The sequence below is a fragment of the Corvus hawaiiensis genome, chromosome 17 (assembly GCF_020740725.1).
Source record: "Corvus hawaiiensis isolate bCorHaw1 chromosome 17, bCorHaw1.pri.cur, whole genome shotgun sequence".
NCBI lineage: Eukaryota > Metazoa > Chordata > Aves > Passeriformes > Corvidae > Corvus > Corvus hawaiiensis.
Genome location: NC_063229.1, coordinates 1,268,760 through 1,287,495, shown reverse-complemented (window position 1 = coordinate 1,287,495; position 18,736 = coordinate 1,268,760). Strand labels below are relative to the sequence as shown.

Sequence of the window (18,736 nt, the reverse complement as noted above, 5' to 3'; positions counted from 1 at the left end):
TTCTCTGTGGTATTTCTGATTTATTCTCCCCATTCTCTTTTCAGGCTCCCCAGGAAGCACTTTCCCAGATGGTTCTGGCTGAAGTGCCCAAGCAGCTGGTGTCATACTATAAATGGCAGGGGTGGCCCCCCCTGGAACTGCCAGAAATCAAGGCAATGTAGATTCAGGATGGCCCTGGCCACCTGTAGCACTGGGGTGAAGGAGAGCTGCCTGCAGCCACATTCTCCCTTGTACACTGTGGGTGCTCAGTGCCTTGAGATCGCACCAGTCACACCACTTCTTTCACTTGCTTGTGCTCTGGGTCTTTGATCTTTCCTATTTCTATCAGAAGAAATGTAAATACAGAAAAACCCCCAAGTGCTGGAAGTTTTTGTCACAGAAAAATCGACCTTGTTGGTTTTCTACCTTGCAACAGCACAAGTTGTGACACATCACACCACACATCCCATCTGCTACTCGCTATCAGGGTGGGCCTCTGCACTGAGTGCTGAGCCTGGTGGGAGAAGTGTTGCACCTGTGTTTGCTGTAGTGTCACCTACCCTGTGCTCCTTGATAGGTGTCTTTCTTCTATCAAGCTGCCTTTGAAATGGGGACCCTTCTGTTCTGGATGTGACCAAAGACTGTTGGTTGGATGCCTGAGGTAGTTCCTGTTGTGCCTTCATAAAGTGCCAGTATATTTTTTTTTATGTTTCAGTGACCATACCTTTCTGTGTTCTTTTTAATCACATTTTTTCTATTAGCAAAATTTTTTTCTGTGATGAACTGCTTGGAGTGACTGTTATAGTTTAAGAACACTGCACTTCGCTTATTTATGGGGGAGAAATGAGGATTAATCATTAATGAGATTGTGGTGAGATTAATGAGTCACACTAATGTGACTTTAAAAATCCAGCATTTGGAAACACTGAAGTGAAGATGCTTTGAGTGAATTCTTTATATCACACAAGTTACAAAATGAAGAAGTAACTTATCTGTGGAACTCCAAGGAGGAGCTTCCTTATCCTCAGTAGTGTGAAGTGTGCATTACATGGTCTGGGGACTGTAGAACAGGCACATGACAGCAAAGCACAAATGTTTTGAGGGAGGTGGTTCATTTCCAAGTAGAGATAAAGAAACTTGGGCTTGTCATTGCACTACAAGTGTCATCACTTTCAGTTACATAAATAAAGATTCTACTTTGGCTTAGATAACATGTCTGGACTCTCATTTCCTTCCTGGACTTTTCCCTTTGTTTTCCAGCAATGTGGATGGTGGCGTTTCAGTACCTGAAGGAGCCTAAGTTCAGTGTGATCCAAAACAAAGCAGAGCCATTTTTCCATCATTAACTTTGTTCCCTTTTAATCACTAAGACTGCTGAATCCCACAGCCCTTTACTGCAGCAAGATGAGATGTTCCTTTACTGTGAAGTTACAAACGAATTTGTCTGTTCTACCATATGAGCCAGAAAATGGTAAGAATGCATTGGCAGATTGCATCTGTGATCAGGCCCTGAAACTGGTTAAGTTTACAAGCTTGAGTGAAGACAGAACTTGGGGTTGAACTCACATCCTCAACTAGACTAATTGCTCTGGGAGGACTCTGCCACCAAACTACCATTACATAGCTTGTGCTTGAAGGGCTGTGGGGTCAGGACCACTGCTGAGCCAAGATTAAGCTGTTCTAATTTTTTATTCAAACCTATTTTGACCGTGATATGTTCTCTCAGGTTACATGAACAGCAGCCAGCTTCCTCTAGAGAAAGCTGGACTGTCTTTCCTGACAGCACCCCATTTTCTTGCATTTCTTGGACTTTCTAAGTCTTGCACTTCAAAACTTAGTCTTGAAAGAAACCAAGCAACCTCTCGAGTCTAAACTGAAATGTGTTACAGGTGTGGAAGAGGGAGGAGAACTGCCAGGTCATCTCTGAGAAACTGCTCTTGTAATACTGTCCCTGCCCGGCTCCCACAGAAGCACGGGTGGGTTCAGTATTATAGTCCGTAGCAAAGAGTCGAGAAAGGCATTTGAGTGCGTTCTGCCAGGAGCATTTATTGCTTCCACACTGTCAAAGGTTGCAGAGGCAAATACCAGCATGATCCCGAAACTCACAATTTTGTCCGGGGGCAGGGGAAAGGCAGGACCAGGGAACGGGGACCAATGGAGAACTCTGGGGGAGTGATGAGGGGTAGAGGCTGACAGCCAACCGGGGAATCCAAACTGGGGTAGATTAACATAACAGAACAATGCATCCCAGGAGAAGCCTTTCTGGTCACCCTAACATGAAGTGGTTCTTGTGGTACTAGGGACTTGTCTTACTGAACACTCTCTGTCCCTTGTAATGTATGTTCACCGGCCACTGCACTCTTGTGGTTGAGAACGTCCTTCTCTTGTGATTTTAGCTGCTTACAGCCTGTAGACAGAGCTCTTCGTGTTACGCATACAAGAAACCTAAGGCTGGTTTTTGTGTGTGTATTTTGAAGCCCATTTTGCCTCTCCTTTTTAAACCTCTGCCAGCTGCCATGCAAAATGGAGTGAATCCTCTGTGTCTGTCCTGTAAGGAGTGCAGTCACTGTTCTGCAGCTAGCTGAGGTATGTCCAGGTGCAGGATTCATTGATGGTAGAAGAGACCTTTCCTGTTTTGGGGAGGAAGAGGCCAAGAAGTGCTAGAGACAGGTCTGAGGAAGTTCTTCCCCCTGTGGTAGCAGACCTGAATTTGAAGGAGATGCTCTTTACCCACAGGTAAGTGGCTAAAATGTGAGCAAGCAAAGGGACACAAGTCCTGTAGTTGTCACCTAGGAACAAGAGTTGCATGGGTGTGGGCCCAGGTGAAAGCCAAGGGAAGCTAAGTTTGGAAGCTACTGACCTGGTATGGCAGAATTTTGTTTTCTGTCTTTTACTCTCCCCAGGACACCAGGTTTTAGAGGAAATGCAGACAGCTGCTGGGCACTTTGATGGAAGGCTGGCGGGTCTGTTTTCTGCCGTGTGCTGCCCTGGGTGGAGCTGGAATGCAGACTGATCGCATGGCTGAGTTAGAGGAGAGGTCAGGTTATTTTCCTCAGGACAATGTGTTGTGCATGCTCTCTGTATCTCTCAATCACTGGCTTGATTTATCTTCACGGTGAGCACAAGCAACACCCCAGAAGTCTTTTTACCCTTGCCAAGATTAAACAAGCACCTTTGTACTTGTGATCCCCAAAGGTATTTCAGCCTCAGGGCTTTGAAAAAATCAAAAGCTGTTGCATGTGGGAGCTCAGTGGGGAGGGTTCCTCTTGCTTCCTGGACATGCGGCAATAAATATTGGTAACATTTCATGCCAGGCTATGCTACACTACCCAACAGGTAGGGAGAGAGAATGCTTTTTTTGCCTGGATAACTGGTAGGGTTAATGTCTAAACACACAGGGGACTGTTTTGCTAAAAATGAGGCACTGTCTTCAGGTGGGTGCAGTGATGAGACTGCTGCAGGTGTTTGAGGAAGCCACACAAACTCCATGAGGAGGTGCTGTCTTTTGACCAGCTTTGAGCAAGTACTGGATCCACTCAGCTGCAGCATACTTTGGTGGTCTGGATGTCTCATTAAACGGCTTAAGTTGCACTGCTTGCTCCATTCTACTGAGGAAGGGGCAGTCAACAGCTAATTCATGTAAACACAGTTAACAATTGGGAGACAGCAAATGTTAGTTCAGACAGCAGATGTTAATTACAAAAACCTAAGAAGCCGAATTCGCCCTAATCTTGTCAAGATAGAGGGCACAAGGATCATCTCAGAGACCGCTGAATCATTCCTCAAAGGACTACACATGCCCAGGGAGAAAGGTGAAAAGTGCACTGGGAGGAAGACTACTGGTCTTCATCAGAAAGACCCCCGAGGAAGAGGAGAGGTCTTCCTCAGCGCGACCACCAGGACACACAGCGCATGCGTGGCCCGTATGCTAATGATATTAATGACTTCTGAGAAATAATTTGTATAACCACACCTGTCCCAAGGAATGTGATGAATATTCATAATTTAGCCCATAATACTGTGTTGTAGAGAGCACCAGGTGTGTGTGTTTGGAGGAGCGATCCCCACACACCCGGTGCGCCGAATAAAGCAAATACCCACTTCTCTGACTCTGTCTCTGAAGTGTCTCCTGGCCCAGTTTGTGGTGATTTGACTGGCATCCCAGATGGGATCCTAACTCTGCCCGGCTGCCTGATGCAGGGATAAGCAGACCTCCCAGTTATGGCCCTGAATTTTCAGGGGGAGCTCAGCTGTCCTTTGGCTCACGGCGGGGGCAGACAAGGACCATTTGCACCAATTTAAGGTATTTGCTATTCCTTTTAAACACAAAATACCTGCAGGTCCAGGGTTCGAGTCCCTGAGGGTGGGTCGAAAGTCCTGAGGAAGACTGGGTCTCCCAAAATTAGTCCTGGGCAAGAGGAAAAGTACTTTTAAGGGGTTGGACCCCCCGGGGTTGGACCCCACTGTGAAAGGTACCTTTAAGGGGTTGGACCCCGCTGTTAGGCGCTATTGTACGGCTCTTTGTGTTTTGTCTGTTGCTATTCTGCTGCTGTGTGAGTGAGAGTGGATGAGACGTGCTGTCAAAGTGCGGAGCGAGTGAGGAGCTCTATCTGCGGTTCCGTACCCCGGTGACGGGCTCGGCCAGAGAAAAGCGAAGCGTTTGGCAAAGAGTGAATGAGGATAAATCATATAAACTGTTGGTTTGGAATTCAACCTTACTGTCCAAAGGGAGGGGGGCAGATTTTAGAGGAGAAAGATTTTAGTTAGTGAATTGAGAACACCCAGGCCCCAACGCTAATTTCCCTTTTGAAATCCTGTGCCTAGTGTGGAAACAGTTGTGGAGCTTGGGTTTTGTGTACATGTATTAGAAAGTGGTATTGTCTATTAGAAAGAGTGAACAGTGTCCAAGTTGCTGGAGGAGAGAGCTTGGTATTAGACAAGAGTGGCAGAGCGTGGCTTTGTGGGAAGGAAGAAGTTGGTTCTCTGGTTTTGGCGGTTTTTGGCTGTGGTGGTTTTTGGCTCATGTTTTAGGTATAGCTGAAAGAATAGCCCTAACTCAAGCCTTGGCGTTTGCTGAAGGAAAACCTATCAACATTTGGACTGATTCAAGGTATGCTTTTGGGGTGGTACACGCTCACGGGGCTATCTGGAAAGAAAGAAGTTTATTGACCTCACAGAAGAAACAAATCAAGCATGCTACTGCAATCATGCAGTTACTGGAAGCAGTGATAAAACCTTCAAAAGAGGCTATAATGCATTGTAAGGGACACTCCCAGGGTAACACTATCCCTGAACTGGGAAATGCTATGGCAGACAAAACAGCAAAGGCCGTGGCTGGCGGGGATCAAATTCAAGCCCTTGCTCTAATCCCTTCCAACATCCTTATGGGTGAAAAACCCCCACCATATGACACTGATGATTTAAATTGGATACAAGAAGGGAAGGGACAAATAGGATCTGATGGGTGGGCTAGAATAAAGGATCTCATTGTAATACCCAGAAAACTGCTAAAATTACTCATCCAAAGCAAACATTCTAAGACACATTGGGGAGTTGATGCTTTATATAACCATTTGAAGGACAAAGTGACAGCATCAAAATTAAAGGAAACAATTGAGGACATAACTTCCACTTGTGAAATCTGTCTTAAAAACAACCCTAATACCACGGTTAGGCTAAGCACAGGAACTATCACTAAAGGAGTTTTACCAGGGGATGTGTGGCAAATTGACTTTTCTGAATTACCTAGGAAGGGGGGATACAAGTACCTTCTAGTCCTCACAGACACTTTCTCAGGTTGGCCAGAAGCTTTCCCTTGTAGAACAAACAAGGCTAGAGAAATTGTTAAAGCTTTAATACGAGAAATTATTCCACGATTTGGGATACCCAGAGAAATTAATTCTGACAGAGGATCACACTTTGTAGCCCAGGTGGTGCAGGGAGTGAGTCATCTACTGGGCATACACTGGCAGTTACATACACCATACAGGCCTCAGGCAAGTGGACAAGTAGAAAAGATGAATCACTTAATAAAGCAACAATTAGCCAAAATTTGTCAAGAAACTAATTTATATTGTTATCAGGCTCTGCCCATGGCTTTGCTAAACATTTAGGTCAAAAATTACAATCAATATGCACTACAGTTGTTAACTGTCAACCGCCACCACCTGATAAAGCCTTTCATAATGTGAAACCAGGGGATTGGGTTTATGTTAAGTCTCTTTCAGGGGATCCACTCCAGGAGAAATGGGAAGAACCTTATCAGACACTGCTGACCACTCATACAGCAATTAAAGTACAAGGAAAACCGACCTGGATCCATTATACCAGGACCAAACCTGTGCCAAAGCCAGAGTGGGAGGCAAGAAGAACAGGACCTCTGCACCTTCAACTACGAAAAATCAACACAACATACAGATAACATTGGTAATTGGGGCAGGCACATGGGACCAGAATACATACCTTCGATTGCTCAAAGGTGTTGTTGAGAATTTTAATCTAACTGATTGCTGGATATGTTCCCAGCTGCCTGAGAATTCTGCTAGAGGCTTTCCTTTGGTTGGGGCAACATTTCCTAATACAACAACAATCTATGCTGCACTTAGTACTAGCAGGCTTTCACATTATTTCAACATATCCCTAGATCAACTTCAGTGGAAGTAGGAGTTTGAAGAGCCAATACTTGGGTCCTCACCAGTATCCTGTGTGCAGAGGTGCTGGGAAGAATCTGTACCTAAAAACTCAGGAGAGAATAAGACAGACTCCAAATGTGGGAACTTAACATTTATAGGCAGGTACCCCAACTGCTCAGAATTCTGGACCTATGGGGGGGCTAACATGTGGAATAAGAATCAAACAAGACAAGGACCAAAGCCCAAGGGTTGGCTGGTGCCCACAGGGCAGGGTTGGTACTGGATAAGTGGTCACAATGCCTATAAAGTTTTACCCTTGGGGTGGCAAGGCCGCTGTGCCATAGGACCAGTATTTCCCCACATTACTGTTGTTTCTCAACTACAAGGCTTGCTCTGAACTTTTATACAGAGGACCAAAAGGACATCAAACCCCTTAACAGATAGGCCCACTAGATTTCACAGCTTTGCCCGATGGTTTATACTGGGTAAGTGAACTAGAGAAAGCAATAGTGAACCTTTCTGCTACTGTAGAAACCATAATGAATGCCAGTGCAGATGCCATAAGAACACAGCAAATCGAGATTAAGAACATCTCACAGTTAGCCATACAGAATAGACTTGCATTAGATTTACTGTATGCCAAGGAAGGAGGAGTATGTACAGTTATAAATACAAGCTGTTGTAGTTATGTTGATTTAGACAAACGAATAGAAAGAGATTTGCAGACAATTCTGGAAAAAACATGGACACTACATCAGATCACCTTGGATGACACTTCTTGGGGGTTTAAAGAGGTATGGGGCAAACTTACAGCATGGTTACCCAACTTATCCTGGCTTAAACAATTGTTTGTAATAGCTATTTGTGTTATTGCATTGTTACTTAGTGTTTGTATTAGTAGTTACTGTTGTATGATATCATGTACTTGGAATCACGATGCTTATGCTCAGTGGCACAAGCACAAACTTAGAAATAAGATAGAGAAGGGTACTTACTTTAAAGACATGTGAGATTTGTAAAGAATTACAAATAACCAAAGAAAAGGGGGGATTGAAGAAGGGGCAGTCAATAACTAACTCGTGTAAGCACAAGTTAACTATTGGGAGACAGCAAATGTTAGTTCAGACAGAAGATGTTAATTACAAAGCCTGAGAAGCCAAATTCACCCTAATCTTGTCAAGATAGAGGGCACAAGGATCATCTCAGAGACCGCTGAATCATTCCTCAAAGGACTACACATGCCCAGGGAGAAAGGTGAAAAGTTCATGAGAGGATGACTACTGGCCTTCATCAGAAAAGACCCCCGAGGAAGAGGAGAGGTCTTCCTCAGCGCGACCACCAGGACACACAGCGCATGCGTGGCCCGTATGCTAATGACTTCCGAGAAATAATTTGTATAACCACACCTGTCCCAAGGAATGTGATGAATATTCATAATTTAGCCCATAATACTGTGTTGTAGAGAGCACCAGGTGTGTGTGTTTGGAGGAGCGATCCCCACACACCCGGCGCGCCGAATAAAGCAAATACCCACTTCTCTGACTCTGTCTCTGAAGTGTCTCCTGGCCCGGCTGCGGCACGATTCACTACCCATGACTGGATGTGGGGCCAGCACACTGAGCTTTGTCTGTTCTAAACTGATGGGCTTACTTATTTGGATTCACAAAAGTGGTGCCAAATGTTGTCAGTCTGCTATGTTTTATTGCTGCATGGTTGTGCTGGTTTGAAAGTAAACTAGTGGAAGAAATGAACCCCACTCAACAACCTTAAGAGAGATTACAGGTCAGAGTTACAATTTATTAAAGAGATTATAATACAATGATACAGAGAAAACTGGTTTTAACCGACGAAGACTGAATAAAACCTGGCACTCTGTTGGTCAGGATGGTACCAGTCCTGTTGAAGTTCTGGTCCTCCTCCAAATCCATCGAGTGGTGGTACCTGAAGTCCCCAGGCCCAAAGATTATATATACTCAGGTTTGTTAGGAAAATTAATCCACAGTGCCAGAGGTTTATGTCCAAAAGGGAAACAGAGGAGTCCCATAGCTTTATTCATGAATAAAGGGAGAGACCAATGGGGCATTTTCCATAGGGCCTCTCAAAATGATGGAGGACGCAGCCTCCTTTTTATCCTAATTTCCCAGCCACATTTCCCTCTCTCTTTCCCCATTGGCTGAGGTACTTGAGAAGTACAGACTTCCTGAATTGCCTAATACAGACCCCCTTCTAATGTGCACACCCCCCACCCCCCACCGCTTTTTTCTTTGTATCCCTGTTCTTTTTCCTCTAAATCCAAGAATTTAGCACACTGAGCAACAGTGTCAATTGGTGGAATTCCTCTGGAATTTATGGTTTCTCACATTGCTTTTTTCACCTATCAGTATCTGGCTTTATCTACAAACAGGCCCACAGTAAAGACACATCCCTCTTGTGAAAAATGAGGTTCACTCTTTATAAAATTTTAAGAAAATTTTAATAAAAGGGACAATTAGGAGACAATAGCAAAAAGGGTATTATGACTGGGTGCTTTGGCAGAGCCAAAGGCACACCTCTACATCCAAAAGATCGTCTTTAAACGTACATCTCTTATTGCATATTCATCACCATCATGCATGATTCATAAATTCTTTGGAGTTTCTGTGTATCATCCCATCAGCCGTATCTTCCTCCTTGGCTCCATTCCGTCTCTGCTCCCTCCATCAATTCTTCTCTCTGGTTTCGGGTCTTCTTTTTCTCTGATAAGATACTCCAGGAATGTGAAGACTCTCTCTCTCTGCCCACCTTCTCCAAACCGACTACATGAACAATAGACATTCTATACCATGCATTACATCATAGAACCTAGGCAAAGTTTCTCCAACATTAAGTAACATGCAAAAAGCCAACATCACAATATATTCATAACAATTATGTAACATGCGAAAAGCCAACATCACAATACATTCATAACAATACCTCCCTTTTCCTTTTTTTACAGATCATTTGGCTTGAGCAGTATCCCTTGTTTTCTAGCCTTTAATATTTGCTCATTTTTTTCACAAATCAATCTTGCTTCTTCAAAGGGGTCTTTGATGTAATTTTGCTTCTTTAACACCCTGATCTTTGGTGCTGTTCCAGATGTAGCCAATTTTGGTTCCACAGGCATTGGTACTATTTGCATGCCTTGGACCACAGTAGATATTAATCAAATGAAACAGGGGATCAGGCAAGGGAGAAATATCAAGCCTGCGGTGGCACATAAAAGGAAGAAGCCTAGCTTCTTCCACACTTCTATTCCCAATACATTATCCCACCAGCTAAGTTTTAGTGCGGATTCCCACTTTTGGACTGGTACATGGGCTATTTTTCTGATATTTTTGGCTATATCCAGGATGGCATCCCCATGGTCATCTATCTTCAAACAACAATTTGATGTATTAAATTTTCCACAAACACCTCCTTCTTCAGCCAATAGATAGTCTAAAGCCAACCTATTCTGATACACCGCCGCTCTTGTTTGGCTTTGTTGGCTAGCTAGTAATTCCAATGCCTGACCAGTTTGGTTCTTTTACTAAGCCTGAGACTTTATTCCCAACAATATATGTGAAACAAATCCATCTTTCCCCTTTTGGACATTTACTTCCTAATGTGATACCACTTGTTCCTAATGTGGGCGGGTTATAACTGTTGACATGGGTATGCGCAATGAAAAAGGAACCTCAGTGTTTTTCCATATACAGCTTTCAGTAACACCCATGGCATGGCTGTGTCGGTATCCCCAGAGGGAAGAGACAAAAGAGGAGTGACAGATAAAGGAATAACAGAGGTCCGATATGGCTGATACCTCCACCCCCCCTGCCTATGATGGGGCTGCTGCCCACAGCAGGGGTATGTGATCTTCTTGGTGGCGAGTACAGTGGTCAGTTCGGTCTGTTTGGAGTGGAAGTATTCCTCCCCATCCCAATTCTTGTGTCCTTTTTCTCTTATGATACTTCTTTCCTGTCTTGGGGGGTGTTGGGAGAGGGCTGTTCTGTAACTGAGCTCCCCGTACTTTGGTGTTTTGCTTTGTCTTTAAGAGGAGCAGCAGAAGCGGTCGTTGCCATTGGAACGGTGCAGGCGAGGGAGGGGGCGTAGGGGGTAGGAGTCCTCTCCGAAGCTGATTCCTCCAGGAGTGGGGGGGCATAGGCAGGGACTGCCGCCAGAACTGCCAAGGGGACAAGCTCTTCCTGTGGATACCAGAGTCTGGTGTGGACCCTCTGCACGGGTCCGCAGCAGCCACGGTGGCCGGACTTTGAGCTGCCGGCGGGCCCAGCGCGGCCCGCGGGGCCGAAGCCGGGTTCAATGGAGCCGCGGCAGAGAACGCAGCGGGGGCAGGGGCTGCTGGAACGGCCGCGGACATCGGGAGCGGGGCCGGAGCCGGGACTGGGGCCGCCAGCGGGGCCGGGGCAGGGGCAAGGTGGGGGGAGGCCAAAAGCGGCGGGCTGGGCTGGTGTGGAGCGGAGAGCCGGGCTAGGGACGGGTGGGACACCATAAGGGGGGGCTGGGCTGCCGCGGAGCAGATACCTGGGCTAGGGACGGGCGAGACACCGTAAGGAGGGGCTGGGCTGCCGCTGGAGCCGCAGGGGCTGGAGGGGGCGGCGGGAACAGCGGGGCTACCGGCGGAGCCGCCGCCGCTGGGACAAGCGGTGGAGCCGCGGGCGGTGCCTGAGAGCCGGCACAGGCGGGACCTCGGGGTCCGGGAGCGGCGCTGCAGCTGCGAGCGGCGCCACAGGAGCCTGGGCTTGCAGGGGGCAAGTGGGAATGGAGGGGGCAATGCTTCGAGGGGGCCCCAGCCCTTCTCTTTCTTGCTTTCCCTTTGCTCCTTTCCTTGGGTCTCTGACAACTTAAAAATTTTTATCCCCTTAGGCTCTATGTTTCTCACCCAGCATGAAGTGTACTTGCCTTCTGTGTTAACGAGTTCTTTTGAATTTACAAATCCTTGTAAAGCCTAACAGAACCAAACTTCAAAAGAGCCATATCTGGGCCAGAAAACATGGTCAGATCTTATTTCCTTCTCGGCCCAATCTAACATACAAAACTGTATCGTTTTTATAGAGGGATTCCTTGTGGAACAGGGGCATATGATAGCCCAGGAGAGTTTGGGCAACCCAGGGCTGCTGCAGAAGAACCCCTGAAGGGCCCTCAGGCTGCAGATACGCCAGAAAGACACCTGGCAGCAGGCAGCCTTGAACAGCCTTGGGAAAAGTTACACACTGGTTGATTCCCCCGCTGCTTAGAGGCTGTCCCGTGGGAATAGGGCATGAATCTTTGTAAAGTAGATATAAGTGAGTGTAAGTAAACAAGAAAGGAAGCACGATGCTCAAATCGTATCGGTGTTTGTATCGTGACTTCGGCCGGCTTCCCTGCGCTCAGAACTTCCCCCTGCTAAACATTTTGACTTTGCTCTTTTTTCCCTTGTATTTGGGTTAGTATTCCAGTCAGGTAACATAACTCCCAGAGGGCTTTCCTGGGGTATCTCCGCTGGCACGCCTCTATTCCCTTTTTTATTCCCTGACTCTTGCTTACTAGTTTTATGTCCCATTTTCTCAGAATCTTATCTATCCTTTCCAGGCCTTTGTTTCCCACTTTTTTTTTTTTAATAAAAACCAACAAAACAAACAACTATTCGGACCCCACCACCTCTTTCCCCTTTCTTCTCCTAGAATACAAAAGTTCCCATCTCTTAATAAAATATACCTCCCTCCAGAAAATAAAGTTGTATTTCAAGGCTTAACATTTCTATCACATACATTTTCATTCATTCTCACTCACTCCTTTTTATTGTTCCAATTTCTCTTTCTCAAGCGCTATCAGTCACAACCACACAAGATTAAGGTACCTTTTAATTTCAAATTGTTGGCCAATATTCACCCCTGGGCCCAATGTTCCAGGTTTCTTGGATTAATCCTCAATTTAGCAGAATTAAGCCTAAAGTTCTTGGATCTAACCCTCAATTCGACAGTCTCAAAACCCAAATTTCTTGGAGTAATCCTCAATTTAGCAGAATTAAGCCCAGATTTCTTGGAATTTAATCCTCAGTCTGGCAGTCTCAAAACCTAAATTTCTTGGAGTAATACTCAATTTGGCAGAATTGAGCTCGAATCTCTTGGAATCAACCCTCAATTCAGCAGTCTTAAAACCTAAATCTCTTGGATCAATCCTCAATTCGACAGAATTAAACCCGGATTTCTTGGAATTTTTAATCCCCAATCCGGCAGTCTCAAAACCTAAATCTCTCGGATCCAATCCTCAACCTGGCAATTCTTTAGGGGCTCTTTTACTTTTAGTCTCGTTTCCTTGTGGTTTGTACTAGGAAACTCTTGACTCCCCTCCTTCAAGGGATCCAATCCCTCCCCTGAAACCCAGTCCCAGTTAAACTGGGGCATCTCTCACTCCTTTTATCTTTCGCTTCGCCTCTTTACTGACTGCTTCCCTCGCGGCAGAGCAGAGCCGCAGCCTCAGAGGCTCCACACTCGCTTCACAGCTCTGGGGTAACCAGCCCGCGTCTCATGCACACACTTTCATCCCCCGTATCCACTAAAAAAAAAAAAAAAAAAAAAAAAAAAAAAAAGAAGAAGAGGAAAGAAAAATCACTCACCTTTCTCTGAGTCTTCGTGCACAAGATTTTACCTGTTTAACTGTCGCGGTATCTTAGGGAGCCTTTTCTTTCCTTTCTTTTTGCTTTGTCTCCTCTCTTGCCCTCCGGGTGTTTGACTGCAAACCCCCCTGACCCCGCCGGGAAGCACAAAGCGAGGCCGCCAAAAGCGGGCGGGGGCACCCCCCTGCTCTGGGTTCCCCAGGAGATCGCAGAGGTGAGGCCTTTTCCCCGTACGGGCACCAAATTGTAAAAAACGAGGTTCACTCTTTGTAAAATTTTAAGAAAAGTTTAATAAAAGGGACAATTAGGAGACAATAGCAAAAAGGATATTACGGCCAGGTGCTTTGGCAGAGCCAAAGGCACACCTCTACATCCAAAAGATCGTCTTTAAAAGTACATCTCTTATTGCATATTCATCACCATCATGCATGATTCATAAATTCTTTGGAGTTTCTGTGTATCATCCCATCAGCCGTATCTTCCTCCTTGGCTCCATTCCGTCTCTGCTCCCTCCATCAATTCTTCTCTCTGGTTTCGGGTCTTCTTTTTCTCTGATAAGATACTCCAGGAATGTGAAGACTCTCTGCCCACCTTCTCCAAACCGACTACATGAACAATAGACATTCTATACTGTTATAAACATATATTATAATATTGGCTTCTCGCAAAGTATAAAGATAGATACTATACAATATTAGAAATGCTTTTTTTGCTGTGTGGATGTAGTTTTCTCTCTTTTTAGCAAGAATGTTAGCAAGTGTGAGCAAGTGTGAGCAAGTAAGAGAACCTCCAAGTGAGCAGAGGATGAAGCCCAAGAAGCTGCTAATCAACACTTTGTCCAGAGAACAAAAGGGCCCAAAGGCTGCTCCGCCTGGAGAACGGGCAGCCAGGAGGGTCCGAGAGCCGCTATCACCGCTCTGCCCGGGGGGCAAAGAGGCCCAAAGCTGCCATCAGCCCTGACTGTCTGGAGAATTAAGATATCCATCCTACCATCGACTCTTACCTAGCGGGCCCAACCCCAAGAATCAAAAGAAATAAAACCACAAGGCAGAAGACTACGCATGCTCTAAAAAGGCGGAACCAAGCAGTGGCCATGCAGAACAGCTCCAGGAAAAGTTTGAATATGAATAGAGAACAGACAGTAAAAATGGTATAAAAAGGACTCACCTCGGGCATCAGGTGTGCTCTTGGCAAAGCGCCAAGGCACCCGGCCGTTATCCCTTTGCTTTCTTTTATGTGTCTCTTATTGGCTTTATATTAAACTCTTTAAATTCTAACAGGAGAGTGAACCTCGTTTTTCACAATACCATGCATTACATCATAGAACCTAGGCAAAGTTTCTCCAACATTAAGTAACATGCAAAAAGCCAACATCACAATACATTCATAACAATTATATAACATGCGAAAAGCCAACATCACAATACATTTATAACACTCTCATTTCTTTCAGGTTCAGGTGGGAATGCTCAGTACCTCTCTCAGGGCGGGGAGTTTGACAATTCATGAGATAACACTGTGAGTCATAGGACATTTTTAGAGTCAGTGATGGTGTTGTAGCTGCCTATTGTGCTGGTGCCATTGAGTCCTCTATGGTTCATTAGCAAAGATTGACCCCTCAGGCTGGGTGGGACTGTGCTGGTGCTTCCCCGGAGGGAGTTACCACAGCTGAGCCATTGGTGTGAAGAAAAAGAAACGCTGCCCTGCGGCGTCGCAGGTTTGCTTCGCCTTCCTTATCTTATTTAACACCCAGCTCATAGCCTGAGGGGTTGGGGGGTGCACTGGGCAGCTCCTACAAATGATCAACAGTTCATCAGAAACGATATAGAGGTGGGTAGAATACTCCTGTAGCTAAGACCATGGTGAAGCCTCATCCTCCCACCACAGCATGCTTCCACCGCCCCAAACACTGCTTTCCAGGTGCTCCAGGAAGTGTTTGTGCAAGAGGGGAATATCCGCAGGGCTTGCTTTGAAGCAACTGGCATTACACAGGTATGATTCACTCCTTGGTGTTTGTGGAGCTGAATAAGCCACCCTGCCCCGCTGCGAGGTACCCTGTACATGTGTGGATGTGTGGATGCAGGTGTACGGAAAATCCCTCTGTGAAAAGCCCGTGTCCACAAAGGAGACAGAGGAGTCCTGCAATGTTACTCAAATAAAGGGAGAGAGTCCACTGGGGTGCACGCCCGCGGGGGTTTCACTCTCGAGGGCGCGGCCTCCTTTAATCCTAAACTCCCGGCCGCATGTTGCCCTCTTCCTTTCCCCGCTGGCTGAGGTACTAGGAGGGTACAGCCTTCCCGAACTGCCTACCACATATCCAACCTTGAACATGTCATTTTACCCCAAAGTTCAGAAAGTCAGGCTTGTGCAGGCACACTTGTCTGTTTCAGGAGCCAAAAGCTGTCTGGGCTCTGCAACAAACATGCTGCCCAAAGTTAGTAGAGACATTAAGACCCATTTCAAAGACGTTAACACCCATAGCTTCACCCATTAAATTGTTTGTAAAGACGTTAGCACACGTCTTTCCTATCACAGGTGTTTGGTGGTAGCTGCTGAGAGGGAGAACCAGACCCCCAGGAGAAAGAAATGGTCTCCAAAATTTGCTCAGCTCATGATTGTTTGACTGCTTTAATCTGGCCTGAATTTGTGCTTTGGAAGGGCTCTGGCATCTCTATCAGCTCTCGTGTAGATGGGATGAGCTGGATTAGGCCCGGGGGCTGCAGTAGGGAGCACAGCCGGCTTCTGGCACCATCTGCCCCAGGTCTCCCTCCTCCCCCTCCTTGTGAGGTTGCCAGCACCCTGTGGAGCAGCTGAAGCTCCTGCCCCCACTGCCTGTGGATTTTGATGCTTGTCTCTGCCCTGCAGAGCTCTGGCAGATGGGCTGCAGCCGCTGTCCTAAAGTGCTCTGGCATTCTACCTCCACTGAGCTAGCCACTCAGGGGCTGCTGAGCGTGTGCTGTTTCCTCGTGTCAGGAGAGCCCAACCCTCACAATCTGAGGGCTGTGATGAGCTGTCCTTTCCCACCCTCCCTCTGTTTGTTTTTGGAGGGTTTTAGCCACAGGACCTGTGATTTTGTGCTGGGGAAGGCACAGGGCTGGGGTGGCTGAAAGCAGAGCCAGGCTCTGTATTCACAGCCCGTGTCTTTCAGTTCTGAATTCAGCAGCCCCTGTCCCTCCAGGCACCAGCTGAAGCGTGGCCATGTGATGGGTTCACTTCTGCTGTTTCCTGCAGTGCTCCCCGGGGGTCCTCCAGCAGCCCGGGGCTCCCTCAGCCGGCAGAGGCGTATTCTGGGGGGCTCAGCCCGGTGCCCCTGGGTTGAGGGAGGCAGTACAGCCAGGGTTTCTCCCTTCTCCCCGTGTCCCTCAGTAGGGGCTGCCCAGCCCATGGGGCACTGGGGTGTGGAGTGTCTGGCCAGACCGGCTGGGTGAGTTGGGGCTGAGTCACTCTGGCAGTGCACGGCTGAGCGAGGGGCAGCAGGGCCCGCCGCTGGCTCCATGGCGCTCAGCGTCGGTGTCCGGCGGCTCTCCCAGCTGCCAGGCCATGGCGAGCGGCAGGTGCATCTCAGCTTCCGAGGTGGGCTTCGGGTGGCGGGGGGGGCGGCGTTGAGGGCTGGGGGCTGCCTTCCCCTGCCAGCACCTTTACGCCTCCTCTCCTCAAGGTTTCACCCAGAAGACCAGGAAGGTCTGCTGTGGCCCAGAGGCTGTCTTCAAGGAGGTGAGGGAACTGGGATCATGTGGAACATATGGGACAGGGATGGGAGAGGTCAGTGTCTTGGTCATAAAATCATAGATTGGTTTGCGTTGGAAGGGACCTTGAATATTATCCAGTTCCAATCTCCACACCATGGGCAGGGGCACCTTCCACTGGACTGTTTCCTGGGAATTTCTCTGCTGTGTCCTTCTTCCGCTCTGCTCAGAGGGGCAGATGGGTCCCTCACACTGTGTCTGTGACCTATGCATACACGCTGCAGGAGCTGAAATTCAGCGGAGTGACACTGCCTGGAAGCCTGGGCATACCAAAGCTGAAGGCAAAGCTCTCCCTGCCCTCAGAAGGCCAGATGGTCACTACAGTTGATGCCTTGTGGGGCAGGAGTGGGACTTGTGTGTTTGAGTGCATATGTGTGTGTGTGCAGGGGCAGGGATGGAGGTGGCCTGGGAAGCATGTCTGCCTCTCTAGTGCCATCCCCACTGAAGCCTGTGACAGCCCAGCTCTGCTGTGCCAATGGGTGGTTTCCACCTGTCCCTTGCTCGGGTCCCAGTGCCAATGTGCTGGCTGGAGAAAGGCAGAGAAGGTGGGGGGGCCAGGAGGAACAGCCACCATTTTGGGTGTTGAAGCCTCAGGGTGCAGCTTTTCTATGAGCCAGATGACTCTCGCCTGGGTGGTCTCTTCTCACCAAGTACCTCTGTACATTCCCACATTCTGTCTCACTCCACAACCTGCCAGCTCAGGGACCCCAGCAGGCACAAGCATCCTTCTTTTTCCAGGGTGGTGCTGCTCTGACTTCTTTAGCAGCTGACCTGTGGCTCTGTGCTGCTGAAGGGGCTCTATGATTTGCCTGGCCAGCAGGAAAGTAACTTCCCACCACACCTGCTTTTTGTCATGCCCATGGACTTGGTCACCTCACAGGGGAACTGACCACCCACGAGACATGGGAAAGTGTGGCTGAGAATGAGTTGTTATCCCTTCCTGCTCCATTTGTTTGCAGCTCTTTCGTTGGCCTCACTACGGGAAGCTCATCATGGGTGAAACGCTGTCCATTAAGGTTTACAACTGCAGCAAGGTCTTCAGTAACAGGTGGGTCCTCTGATTGTTGGGGTGACCAGTAGAGGTGGGGGAGGAGACATACTGGTGTTTACATTGTCTACTGGGAATAGAAAATGTTTATTGAAAATCTGATGGAAGGAAGATGAGCAGGATGCCAGTTATAGAGGAAGGATGGAGCTGGTTGTTCTGGTGGGGCAGCAGTGCTGTATATATTAAGCTAAATAAGGGGAATGATTTAGTTGTGCCTGCAGTAACAAGGACTACATAAGGATCCAGATCAGACCCTCAGCTGGGACAAAGGTTAAACAAGGTCCTAAAAGACAGCTATAAGGACAGGCCTTGCTGCAGATGAGGGACCTGCTCTTACTCTGAACATCCTTGTGGTGATCGTGACCATGCTGCACCCAAATTCAACATATCTGTCGGTGTAGAAAAGCCCTGAACCCATCGTGTTATGGTTTAACCTTTAATAAGACAGCAATTTCAATTTAAAAGATCAGCCAGAATTTAAAGTGCTTCTAGGTGGCACAGACACAATACTGTGAATTCAGTGGCTATTCCAACAGTTGTAAAACACTGCAGGGAAACCCAAGAATAGAGATGATAGATTGAGTAGTGGTGGTGGAGCAAGAAAGGCAGCAGAGGCATGGTCATTCAGGGTGTGTGAAACATGAGGATGCAGGGAAAGGTGCCAGCTCTGATAAGCAAATTGTAAGAACTGAAGGAAAATGCACCAGCTAATAAT

The 18,736-nt window shown here is 47.3% G+C and overlaps 2 protein-coding genes across 8 annotated transcripts in view; both read left to right on the top strand.

Annotated features, from left to right (window-relative positions):
- The window catches only part of CPNE1 (copine 1), a 50,647-nt gene extending 49,462 nt beyond the window's left edge, over positions 1-1,185 (top strand). For all 5 annotated transcript variants that reach the window (XM_048322095.1, XM_048322094.1, XM_048322097.1 and 2 more), the window contains one exon: positions 45-1,185. In XM_048322095.1, coding sequence (XP_048178052.1) covers positions 45-161 — 117 coding nt within the window. In that variant the 3' untranslated portion in view covers positions 162-1,185. The remainder of the gene's footprint in view (positions 1-44) is intronic.
- A 13,962-nt stretch (positions 1,186-15,147) lies between these two features.
- Positions 15,148-18,736, top strand: part of LOC125334899 (fer-1-like protein 4) — a 40,032-nt gene continuing 36,443 nt past the window's right edge. Inside the window, exons 1-3 of one of the 3 annotated variants that reach the window (XM_048322127.1) lie at positions 15,148-15,219; positions 16,886-16,941; positions 17,933-18,021. In XM_048322127.1, coding sequence (XP_048178084.1) covers positions 17,966-18,021 — 56 coding nt within the window. In that variant the 5' untranslated portion in view covers positions 15,148-15,219; positions 16,886-16,941; positions 17,933-17,965. Of the gene's footprint in view, positions 15,220-16,649; positions 16,801-16,885; positions 16,942-17,932; positions 18,022-18,736 lie in introns of those variants that run through there. The other 2 variants (XM_048322125.1, XM_048322126.1) reach the window with 2 other exon arrangements.